General features: G+C 41.1%; 1 protein-coding gene across 1 annotated transcript in view; it reads left to right on the top strand.

Annotated features, from left to right (window-relative positions):
• dcc (DCC netrin 1 receptor) overlaps positions 1-13,587 on the top strand; it is a 248,505-nt gene that overhangs the window by 100,824 nt on the left and 134,094 nt on the right. Inside the window, exons 6-7 of the mRNA XM_068335320.1 lie at positions 8,308-8,462; positions 8,655-8,775. Of these exons, the coding sequence (XP_068191421.1) occupies positions 8,308-8,462; positions 8,655-8,775 (276 nt within the window). The remainder of the gene's footprint in view (positions 1-8,307; positions 8,463-8,654; positions 8,776-13,587) is intronic.

Raw genomic sequence — 13,587 nt, forward strand, 5'->3', positions numbered from 1 at the left:
TTGTTATATTACATTTTAATATTACACCTGAGTCACTCGGGTGTTGCCTGCTTTAGCTTGCTTTACATTATTTGCCCGTCTGCATTATCCAACTCCCCATGATATACTAAAAAGATCTTAAGACTATTTGTGGAATAAAAACTTTCCAGGAAGATGTTTTGTCCAACACAGACTCAACAAGGAACAAAATAAACATATAAGATAAGATAAGATAAGATAAGATACACTTTATTGATCCCCTAGGGGAAATTACATTTGTCACTCAGGTGTACATTTGTTACATTTTTTTTTTTGTGTTAGTTTTTCACACACTATGTATGTACAGGCCCCTGAAACAACCACAGCACACAAAGGGGCCTGTAATCATGCAGTTAGTATACAAACACACATCAAGCTGTACATCGGGAGCCTGAGTGACGGGCAGCAGCTTCCTGGAGTGCGCCCCAATAGAGCAGCTTGTAAGGGGGACGGCGCCTTGCTCAAGGGCGCCTCGGCAGTGGCTGGGAGGTGAGCTGACGCCTCCCACCGTCAGCTCACACTCCGGAGATGTTCTGGCGGGAGCGGGAATCGATCCACCGATGGCTGGGCGATCTGTCTTCAAGACCTCTGCTCTACCGCTGAGCCACTGCCGCCCCAGTTGCCGCCCCAACTGTACAGCAGTTAGCATTTCTGGGTTTGACTGGACCAGGATTGATGGGTAAGCTGAGAAACCTCACTCCGTATGGGACCCAAACTTGTATGAGTGTGTGATGAGAATATTTTGACGATAAAGAAGTTGGAAATTCTTCTTCAGTAACCTGTGAATGAAAAATTCAGCGGATTTGATGTACTGTAAGATCCTGAGCTTGACTGTAGCTTTTAGCTAAAATGCCTGATTTTCAAGTGAATCCCATGAACACTCAGAATAATAATAGACCTACGCCTGAGATCTATTAAAGCAGTTAAAAATTAAATTATCATATTTTTTCGTCTCCCCTAGTCTGTAAATCTGTTCTTTTCTTCTCAGTCCTCTGTCCCCACCTCCCTCAGTTAATCAGCATCACTTGAAGTAATGTTTGCTCTTACGTATTAAATCCAGCTGTTTGCTCACGTAAAGTCAGACTTGCTAATCCTTCACTGTCTGCCCAGTGTGCCTGATGCTCATTTCTTTCTGCCTGATCGCAGGTTTTTAATGCGCTCGCTGCTTTGCAGTCGACGAATCAAATCAATTTGACCTGCCTTTGTCTCTTAAGCTTTGTAATCCAGGATTTGAACTCAATAAAGTCACAGAAAAAAGGTCTTAACATGACTTTTCAGGACATTGTGACCCTATCGGGACCGACCCGGTCGCCCTGTCCTGTCCATTACTTCTGCTTAAGCTTAAAGTCACGTGCTGCTTACGAAATATCACCCACTAGTTGTGACCTTGAGGAGAAACATCTTCACCCTGAAAAAAGCATGCATCTCAGTAAGTGAAGTGAGAGGTGATCAGCTGCAGACATCTGCTCCTTCTTACCATCTGTTGTCTTCTCCCTCAATGCTGCAAATCGTTTGAATGTTTGTGATGAGTCTTGGGAGATTCATGCATCTTCTCTCCAGTCAAACCACCCTTCATTTCCTTCTCATTGCTGGTCTTAACGCCCCCAGCTGTGCATTCTATTGTTTGGGAATTGATATTATGTAAAATAGTACTCACAGCTGATTGGGGGAGGTTTTATCTTTGGAGATTATGCCGATGGCTTAGGTCAAACTGGTGTTCAACGGTTGATTTACTTTTTGTCTCTTGCCTACTTGCCTATCTTTCCACTGACCATCATGCATCTGGCTTTAATTTGTCTGACCTTTGACTTTGAGTTCTCCCAGAATCGTCTTTGTTTGCTCTTTGCCATGATGTCCTTGTTAGCCACTGTTTGCCGGTTGGTCTTTTAGACCTTTATTTGTAATGAGCTAATTAATAGTTTTGGGCTTTGCAACATTATTTACTTTACTCTCATGTAGAAAATTTGCCTGGAGTCACATTTTAATGTTTTTAATATAATGCATTAATAATTATTATAACTATGATACCAAACCCTCCAACATCAACTTGAAGCCGTATTCATAGTGATTTAAATCTATTGATATTCAGTGAAACCAGTCTAATGAAGAAGAGGACTATCGTTTTCTATTTCTAACTAAATACTGCACTCTTTCAATTCATTTCATCATCGTGAAGACGAAACAATCATAATCGTCTTGTCCGAAATGACAGGTCCCATGTTATGCTGGAGCCTATCCCACCTCCCTGTAGGCCAGAGATGGGGTACACCCTGGTTGTCTTGCCAACGCATAACAAATCGTTTTTTCATTTAATTCATTAGTTTTTGATATTTTGATATCACTCCATATCTTCTCCCTCGAGTACTAAAATATTAGTGTTCAGATTATGTTGCCATGCGTGCGTTTGAAAGTCCAGATGGATCATTGATCATTGATATAGTGATATCGATCATTGATATAGTGATATCTACCTTCTGTTAAGCAGTGTTTTTACAAACAGGCGGAGGCTGCATGCCTCTGCACTGATAATAAAGAAATAACCTTTCCTTCTACCTCCAAGCCCTTCCATTGACACTCTGTCGATGAACTAGTGTGTTTGTTGGTGTGGGGGATGGGATGGCTCTGCTGTTGTAACCTATATTACTATGTTTCTGTCGGTGGGACTTCAAAATACTCAAACAGGAAGTTGGCGGAGTTGTTTTTAAGCAGCAGAAGTTGATGAATGAGAACTATTGTTAAAAACAATTGTCACATTAAAGTGATGACGAAAGATTTCATTGAAGATGGAACAAATCACGAGTAGTCACACAGCATCCTGTAACAAGGCAAAATGATTGTGATTATTTGACTTTTATGAATAAACGTGATGTTAAAAATCAAAATCAAATCTCTCTCCCTCTTTCTCGTGTTTCTCTCGCCCTTCCTGAGTCATAGATCCGCTCCAGATTTCTGTTAGTCACTTTTTCTCTCTACTGCCTCCAGTTTTGTTCATGGGAATTTCTGGGTCTCTGTAAAGAGTCGGTCTGGATCTGCTCTTCTTAGTAAGTGGCGTGATAATTGTATTGTGGTGCTATGTAAATAAAACTGACATATTAAAATGATGGGAATGACATTTACCTGAATTAGAAAGTAATCCTTCTTCATCAACTGATTCAAACAAGACCAAGTAGATTTTTACCAAAAAAGATCTTTGACTCTTGACATCATACAAGTGATTGTATGTTACATAAATGTGAAGTCACCAGTGAATAAAGAGACTCGCCGCAGTGTTAACCCTGCTTTCTGCCCTGACTGATACTGACAACCATTTACACAGAGGCATGTCTGCGTGTGTGCATGTGTGTGTTAAGTGACTCTCCATGGATGTACTTAATGACTGATAATTGGTGCTTGAGTGCAGATATGAAAAGGCTGCTAACAAGTTTCTGTTCACACTTTAACTCGGACTAAGTGCATGTATCTAAAGCTACGGCTATGTGTGAGTGTGAATGTCCTTCACTGGCACACACACACACACACACACACACACACACACACACACACACACACACACACACACACACACACACACACACACACACACACACACACACACACACATAGCAGATGTTCATTGAAATGAAGGATGGAGCTGATTTCCATTTGAATGCTGAGTGGAAGTTATTATCGTGCAGCGATCATTGATGGTGTGTGTGTGTGTGTGTGTGTGTGTGTGTGTGTGTGTGTGTGTGTGTGTGTGTGTGTACCAGTGAAGGACATTCATACTAGCACACCACAGCAGATGTGTTCCTTGTTTCTTAAAATGGTTAGCCACTGTCAGACTTGTTGGTTAGTTTGATCCTGTTGCTGATATCAGCTAATTGATGACTAGAAAGATAATCCAGGTGAGGTTGTGTGTTCAGATGAGCCACTGTCAGACTTGTAGTGATTGCTGGAGGTCAGCTAGTTGCAGATACCGCTTATTACCATATGAATGGCTGCCCTCAGCTGTTTCCAGCAGCAGCAGAAGGGTCTGTTGCCATTTATACGACATACAAAGAGCTGTTGTCAGGATGTCTGGTTTTATGATCAAGTAATCTGTGTTAAACTCTCCACAGAAAAGAAACAATTAGTGGTCATCACAACAAAGTCTTCCGGCTATGTATACTATATATATACACACACACACACACACACACATATATATATATATATACACATTTATACAAAAAAAGTCCCTCTCACCCTTGTGGGGTCGTATCTGTGTGTCATCCTCAAGCTCGGGTCCTCTACCAGAGGCCTGGGAGTCTGAGGGTTCTGTCAGTATCTTAGCTGTTCCTAGGACTGCGCTCTTCTGGACTGAGGCTTCAGATGTTGTTCCAGGAATCTGCTAGAGCCACTCTTCCAGTTTGTCCCATCGGTGGTATGTCCCATTGGGATTTGGGTACTTCTAGTCCATACCGGGTACAGATGTTCCTGTACACTATCACAGCTACTTGGTTGTGCCTTTCCATGTATGATGAGCTGGCGAGCATCTTACACCCTGCTACCACGTGCTGGACTGACTCTGGGGCTTCTTTACATCGCCTGCACCTTGGGTCAGATCTACTGTGGTAGATATTGGCCTCTATTGCCCTTGTACTTAGGGCCTGTTCTTGTGCTGCCATGATCAGTGCCTCTGTGCTGTCTGTCAGTCCAGCTTTATTCAGCCATTGGTAGGTCTTCTTGATATCAGCCACTTCCTCTATCTGACGGTGGTACATGCCGTGTAGGGGCTTGTCCCTCCATGTCGTCTCCTCCCCCTCCTCCTCTTCCTCCTCAGATTTCTGCTGTCTAAGGCATTCACTGAGCAGTTCATCTGTTGGGGCCATCTTCCTGATGTACTCTTGGATGTTTCATCCTGGACAGTGTCCCTGATGCTCACTCTTTCCACTTAGTGTACAGCCTCAGGATGCTGGACTTGAGGTGAAACCCTTCATGCATGGTGAGGAGCTTTCTAGTCTTGATGTCTGTGGCTTCTATCTCCTCCTTTGGCCAGCTTATGATCCCAGCGGGGTATCTGATGACTGGCAGTCTATACATGTTGATGGCTCGGACCTTGTTCTCACCATTCAGCTGACTTCTCAGGACTTGCCTTACTCTCTGGAGGTGTTTGGCTGTGGATGACTTCCTTGCGGTCTCCTCATGGTTGCCATTATAGCCTGTGGGATTCCAAGTTATTTCATCCACATGTGTGGCTTTGAATCCTAGGCTATTTGGTAGTCAGTCCAGGCGGTGCACAGGTTGGTCTACTTGTTCTTACAGTCTCTGTGGACTGCTCTGTCGACCAGTAGCTGGTGCTTTGCCTTAGCAGCTGGTTCATCTGTGCTGCTAGGCGCTCTTGGAGTGCTGTCAGCTTCTTTAGCTGGTATATACGGATGTATGGATCAATTACTTGTTTCATAACTAAGCTAAATTTAAATTTTGTGATTTTGTGACAAACTTATAGATTATTGGTACTTTGTATGAAGCATTTCTGACCCTGAAATAGATTATCCTTAGTACCCATTTCTATCCTTAGTACCCATTTCTATCCTTAGTACCCATTTCTATCCTTAGTACCCATTTCTATCCTTAGTACCCATTTCTATCCTTAGTACCCATTTCTATCCTTAGTACCCATTTCTATCCTTAGTACCCATTTCTAAGAATTGCATCTAAACAGGCTTCATGAAGAAAGATAGATTTAGATCAGATTTGCATTGCTGGTGTTTTGGGTCTCACACTAATTCCTGGACATGTGTATCGGTCTGTGTTGTTTGTGTATCGCTGTGTAGTTGTTGATATGGGTGATGCTGCGGTAGCTTAGAGTTTAAAGGAAATCTTTAGCTTTTAATTAGAGCATTACTTCTGTGATATAGTTACACCTCCAGATAATGATGTATTGATGGAAAGACCGGCTCTTCTTTCTCCATTTTCTCTCTGTCTTCCTATTTCCTATTATCTTTTCTTATTTTTCGTATCACTGACTCATATCTTATACGTCCCTCTATAAGCGTTTTTTTTTCGTGTTTATTCACAACAGCTGAGCTAAAACATGGTAGCCACCTCGCCCTTCTGGTTGCAACACAGTGTGTCTGCAGACAGTTTAGCAGCAGGCACACGAATGTGTTGCTCCCATCACCTCACACCTCAGTAGCTTCAACTGCTGCCCTTCAGTGGCGTTAAGCCGAACCACAGAATCAGCCAAGATTTATAAAGGTTTTCTTTTCTGGTTTTTTTTTTAAATAAGTGTTTTGAGGGGTATCAATTCATTGATGTCCCGCTGTTTACAGAGCTTTTGGTGAAAAGCTGTGTCAGCTGAATACTGACACATTTTTGCTTTAGTTACACTTTCTATGCATTTCCTTCTATAAAACAACAAAAAGAACACTGAGAAAGAGTTTCTGATGGTAAAAAAACAAAGAAATGACAGATATTACATTCATCATCTACATTTGACAAAAGCGTTTTACTTTTGTTCACTGCTGCAGTGATAGTGAATCTGCAGAGCTCCGCTGCAGCTCTCCGGGGTGTAGTTTGCAGTGAAGGAGATGTGCTTCGAAGCTTCACCCGTTCATCTTCTCCATTATCTCTTTTCTGGTGACACTCTTTCTCCCTGAACTGTGCTGTGACACACACTCTCCATGAGTGTGAGCTGCCTGAATTTGTCTGACTTCCAATGTTTTGCCGTTGTCTATCTCTTCTTCTGTTCCTTTCTCATATTGTATTTGTTGATCTCTCATCCTTGCTCTTCTGCAATGTACATGGGATCATTTTGTCAGTGGCAGTCAATGAGTAAAAAAAACAATTCTGAATCAACCAAAAAACAGCCCACCCAACGGTAAACGTGACTCAGATCTGTTGAGATTTCGAAACAAAAGTTTTCTACTAAGAGCTTAAAACCCCAGAATCATGCTTAAAATCCTTAAACCAACTAAACATTTGCTAAAAAAAAAAGTATGATGATGCAGTGGAGGATTTTAATGTGGCACTGATTAAATCCACCAAAAATAGAAGCTTTTCTCCAATGACCACTTCTTTTTGGATTTGTTTGCTAATAGGTTTACACAAAACCTACTTGACACACAGTGAACGTCGTACAGTTTGTTTACAAGCTTAATGGAAAGATAAAAAATCCATTAAGGATCCAGATGAATGGGCCCCTCAGACGCTGAGTGGTCCACTGTCTTCAAAAGCTGGTTTATAGTCAGTCCTTCTGCTCCACTCAGCAGTGAAGTTATATGTGATGAGATCAAAACCTCAAGATCGGTCGAACTGGAGCAAAAAGCAGAGTCAGTAATGATTCTGTTTGTCACCTCTTGCATTACAAACAAACAAACACACAAATTAATTGAGATTTGTCCATTGATCCATTGCTCAGCCATTGCAGCAAAAACCTACTGCACACACACGCTTGTATGCACACACACATACACACACAGGGCCAAACAAAAAAATGAACACCCACTCATGCTTTGGAGTAACCAGTTCAGCTAGGTGTGTGTTTTTGGGGTAGGAAACTGGAGAGAACACACACAGACATGGGGATAACATGCAAACGCTGCACAAAAACACCCCAGGTGGGATTGAACCAAGGACCTTCCTGCCGTGAGACAAAAGCACCACCCACTGCGTCTCAGTGCTGCTGCTTTTTATGGTTTAAAAATAAATATATTTATAACACAACTTCTATCAAAATGTCAAGTGTATCCGATTTTACCATAAATAATAATAATAAAGTAAATATTATTATTTATGAAAAAATAAAAATATATAATAAAGTAAAGAATAAAGTAAAAATGGAATGTGCAAATATTAGGATTACATGGATCAATTCTTTTTTAACTAGCCTTATTTAAGTAGTAAAATCAACCTTAAAAATGCTTTTGAATTCTTGTCACATCAAGCAGTTATTGGCCACAGAAATGTGTTCACTGTGTTTCACTCTGTCACTTGTTTACTGAGGTTAAAATATAGACGCTGTCCTAAAAAAAAAACCCAACAGCAACAGATAAATCTCCTAACATGAATGCCTTTCGGGGGATGATAATGATCCACGGAGGCTAATCAGATCAAACGCTGTCAGCTCTTCCAGTAATAAGCAGAGGTCTCAGTTCCTAATGGTGATAATTAGTTTGTAATTAACAAAAGTCACTCCAGAAATGTGTGAAATACAATCCCAAAGGAAAAGAAATAAAAGATTCAGATTTCATTCACATGGAAGAGATGATGTGTTCAGGAACTCCTCTGATGTTTAAACCTTGGGGGGGGGGGGGTTGTTATTTCCAGTACCTCCTCAGTTCCTGAACTACCCAACCAACACGTACGCTTATGAGTCCACCGACATCGAGCTGGAGTGTGCTGTGACTGGAAACCCTCTGCCGACCGTCCGCTGGATGAAGAACGGAGAAGAAGTCATCCCCAGTGACTACTTTCAGATAGTGGTGAGTCCCCCAGAGCTCACAGAGCAGACGGTGCGTGACTGGAAGACTGGAGATCACTTCTAATGTCAGAACTGATGCAGAATGCTGAATACAGGTCCCATTTGAGTTCTTGTTCGTCCCTTTTTACGTACTAGTCTGTCCCAGACTGGTCAAATGTTTTACTCACCTGTTGTATTTGTGGGTTTTTTATAGGACGGCAGCAACCTGCAGATTTTGGGTCTGGTGAAGTCAGATGAAGGATTTTATCAGTGTGTCGCTGAAAACTCAGCAGGCAGCTCACAGGCCATGGCTCAGCTGCTGCTGCGAGAGCCAGGTAGGGACACACACACACACACACACACACACACACACACACACACACACACACACACACACACTGTTGTCTTCATCCATATCTTAGTTTCCTCTATCATCTTGCTGTATTCCCTTTCACTTGATTTCCAAATGATACATTCAAGTAGTGCTAAAGCTGGAGAACACTCTGTGAGTTTATCATCACTGAAAGACTCAAACCAGCTTCAGGTTCAGTTTTTTTCCATCCTTTATTTCATTGTCATTCAGATTGGAAGACTTGGTCTCTGTAGCTGCTGCTGGAAACACTGTTTTCAATATGAGGGCTGCGGGTTGTGGAAACGTCAGGTTAAACCTTTTAATTACACCCAACAACAACTGTAGTCGTCTAATGAATGGGCGGTCGTTAAAGGAAAATGTAATTAACAGACAGATAAATACCCAGGGAACCATATAAACATGACTTTATTTTATTACTACTTATTATTATGAATACATTTTCAAAAAAATTATTATGGATGTTATTATTAGTTCAGAACAAAATATCAATTCAGGTTTTATGTTGAGTCTGCTACCTAAAGGAAATAATAAGCAGTGTTTTTTTTTAAAAATTAATTTTACTATCTCAGCTTTATTTAAAGCAGGGCTCCCATTTGTTACCAAGCAGAGAGGTTACTGTGTTGGTGAATCTTTTCTGATGAGAAACAGTCGAGATTTGGATAAAATATTAGTTACATGTGCCATGAACGTCAGAAATGACATATTAAAATACAAGTTTGCACAAAAATGTTGTCTTTAGGTCTAGTTTCTGTTAAGATTGGAGGGGCCAGAGGATAGATAAGACTTTCTGCTTCATATGAAGCTTCATGTGTGTAAAGGAAAGATAAGCATAGGATTTTAGGAATGGGTGTGGATTAAGCACAGCTGACACAACAGCTGCATTAACTGCTTTTGGCATTGTTTATTGTATTTTGCAGTTCTTTGTGTCGAGGTTAAAATTCACTTTGCTGTGTGGTCTGATGGTGTTAATTACTGTGTGACACACACACACACACACACACAAACACACACACACACACACACACACACACACACACACACACACACGTGCACGTGCATACACACACAGATACAAAGCATAGCTACTTTGCAAAACCTTTGAGTCAGCGCAAGGGAAATATGTGTGTCTGTGTGCTTCTGTGTTTTTATGTGTGTGTTTTATTATTGACAGTGTTGTGACTGTCATCCTGTACTGTAAAATCCTGTTTCCATGAAACCAGTATAATCTGTATAGAATAACACTCAGTGAGCGAGCACATCCCAATGAACAGCTGACAAACGGACGTTACCTCACTGATAAACAAGCGCTGTGACAATGAGTGCTTTCTTTACAAAAAACCCACAAAAGTTCTGAAGAAAAAGAGACAGATATTACTGTGGATAGTACAGTTATGACACAGAAGAAGCTAAGCCAAAACCAGCAAAAAACCATGCTGTTGGCTGACAGCATCCAGAAGGGTGCTGCATTCCGAGACTCACGGACCGCAGAGCTCTTCTGTGTATTAAAGAAACACTTAAAAATACTTTAAACAGTCTATAAGACTGTTTAAAGTATGGTGAATGGGGAAAGGTAATACAGATAGAAGATGGTTTAATATCCGTATGAGGATGGTTCATAAATGTTTAAATTACCATAAATTGTGGAATCTCGTTTTTTGCTGGTGGTCCTGGAATGCATTAACCACGAGTAATGAGGGATTATTGTATACATTGGTAGTCTACAGGGAAAACATGCTATCCATGGCATGACTTTAATCATGGCATGACATATTTTATTGTTTGCCAACTATTCTCTTTAAAGAACTCTTGTTGAGAACTGTTTCATTGTACCAAACAGTTTTTGTATTTTTATTTACAACAAAAGAGCAAGAAGTGCTTTCTGGCATTTTAACACTACACTTTTATCTGACAAATGCTTTACAATTGCTTTTAATGCTTTTTGGAATCGTTTTAAAAACTATTTTAACTCTCTGTGGCAATGGTGGGATATAGGAGAAAAGCTAAATCAGTAATCTGTGTCTACAGTACACTTGGAATGTCTCCAGTGACTTGATTGGATCTTTTGGGGTTCTGGAGAGACATGTGGCAGAACTGCAGACTTTAGCAGAGTCCACAGGAGAATGGGGACATTTTACAGCCCTCAAGGACAGCAGAGCTGTTAGACATGGATGCGAGGGACGCTATTTTATGCAGTAGATTTCATAATATTACTCCAGTGGATGCTTCCCTCTCACTCCTTCTCACTCCTTCTGTCAGCAGAAGAAATAGGAAGCTAGACACTGACATCGCCTGGTAAGAATTATCTAGGGCCCACAGGGTAAGTCTCCTGGCTGAGATGCCTTGTCCATTGAGCTCTGTAAAGAATTCTGGGCAGTGATTGGTGCTCACTCTGCTGAGGGAAAGCCCTAGCAGAAAGTCGGCTGCCCATAAATTGTAGGACGACTCGTTCTTCTGCTCCTGCCAATAAAAAGTAGACGTAGACAACATGAAGAATTTAGGAGGCCAGTGTCCCTCCTCTGCTCAGACTACAAGCTCCTCTGCAAAGTCTTGGTCAACAGGCTAAGATAAGTAATGGAGCAGGTTGTTCATGTACACCAGACTTGCTGTGTTGTAGGCAGGGCAATCATCAATAACAAATGATTTGGAATGTTTTGGAACTCTCAGGTTCATTAGACACAGGACTTTGTCTTATTACTGAAGACTGAAAAAAGGTTGTTGATAGAGGTGAATACAGGTTCAAGCTTTGGTTCCATCTCTAGTGTTATTGCCACAATTCAGACTCTGTATAGAGACATTGATTGTGTACTAAAGATTAACAGTGGTTTAAGCACTCCCTTTCAAGTGCAGTGGAGGCACGAGGCAGAGCTTCCCCCTTTCAGGGATGCTGTACTCTCTGGCCTTGGAGTCTTTTTAAAAACAGCTGAGAGCAGCTTTTATTGTTCCCAGTTCTATTTATGGTTTCAAAATGTTTTTCATATATTGATGATATCATCGTTATAAAAGCCACAATGATGTAGAATTTTTAGACCAAATCGCGCAGCACTTTGGTGAGAACCAGGTCAACTAGGAGAAGAGTCATGCTTTTATGGTGGGAGATGGGATGGTGGAGTCAGTACTGTGGAATCGATTGCGTTGCACTCCCCCCCCCAAAAAAAAAAAGTTATCTAAAATACAGGAAGCGATGGTCAACCTTTTCCAGGACAGCCATTACAAAGTCCTAGATACACCGATCCCTTCCCTGTACAGAGCTTGTCTCCTGGTTTTAACAACTCTGTCAGGCCTGATCGGCCTCAGTGATAGTGATGGTAAAAGAATGTATAAACTGATAAAGATAAAGATTTTCAACAAAGATAAACTGAAACTACAAGCCAACATTGATAAAAAAAGGTTGGAGATCTGCAGTGGAGGATTCTACATGGTGCAGGTTTATTTCAATTTTAAATCAGAAAACTGTTGTATTCTCACAGAGAAACTGTTTTTCAGTGTTTCCTGGCCTGTTAGAAGTTGAAAATCTGTTCCTGATTTATGGAGAATCGTTCTCTTATCTTTCTCTTCCTTTTAACTGCAGGAAAAATCTGAGAAGTGGTAGATCAGTGGAGTGGCAGGTTTTAAATTTCCTCCTGGGTCAGACAAAAATTGGCAATCTACTAGAGCTGTAAAAAAAAAGTTTAAGGCTTGCGCAGCTGTCATGTGGAGGTCATTTGAAAAAGAATGCTTCAAATAAGAATTGAAAACAACTTCAGTTATTACAGTGACATGAATGATACGAAGACTTTCAGAACTTGTGGTGTGTGAAAGATGTAGTGTGTTCTGTGTCCAGTGGGAAGCTTGTGTTCGGTCATTGGTTGGTTCGGTTTAGTTTTTTCTCTATTCTTTATTCTTATTCTTCTGTGAAACTCTTTTTCTCTATGTTTGTCCGATTGTTAAGACTACACATTTAATTTTTGTGAATGAACATGCTTTTAAGCTTTCTTACCTACTTGCTTTCCTTCTTTTTCTTTAATCACTGCTCAGTATTTGTGTCCCACTTGAGCCAGGAGCACAGATGGCTACACATACACACACACACACACATTAAGAAGGTGACATGGTTGGTGTTATCGATGATTTACCATCACCACGGGAACCTGCCATCCCAGCAGCATGACATCGGCCAATCACACTTTCCCATGAGAAATCGCGGCAGGTGTGTGTCTGTGGGTGGAATTGTTGGCATACCACATTGTTACCCTTGACCGTGCCCCTTGATCCTCCGAGTGACTCCTCAATCTTGCTCTCTCTCTTTCTTTGTCTCTCTTACACACGCACACACACACACACACACACACACACACACACACACACACACACACACACACACACACACACACACACACACACCATTATCACATCTTTTCAATGCTGTTGTGTGCACCCGATGATTGTAAATCCAACTTTCACTCCGTGGTCCATTCTGTTCTCATGCAGCCCTAGAGATGACCTAACCCTTTTAATATAATCCAATAATCCATATGTAATCTACATGCGTGTTTGATCTTTTATGTCAGCATCACCTTTCTTTGGCTGAACGAATGGCTGCAAGAAGGGGAAGGTTGGGGCGGGCGACCGATGCAGAATGCTGAAGACTCAAACCACAATACAGGAATAGCTTCTTTTCTTTCCTGTCAACTCACTAATAATTTTTTTTTAGTTAGTAAGAAAATTCATTTATATTTCTTAAGGAACAGATTATTATTATGTCCACCAAGGAAATTATATTTTGTGTCTGTTGGTT

The sequence above is a fragment of the Antennarius striatus genome, chromosome 15 (genome assembly GCF_040054535.1).
Source record: "Antennarius striatus isolate MH-2024 chromosome 15, ASM4005453v1, whole genome shotgun sequence".
Taxonomy (NCBI): Eukaryota; Metazoa; Chordata; class Actinopteri; order Lophiiformes; family Antennariidae; genus Antennarius; species Antennarius striatus.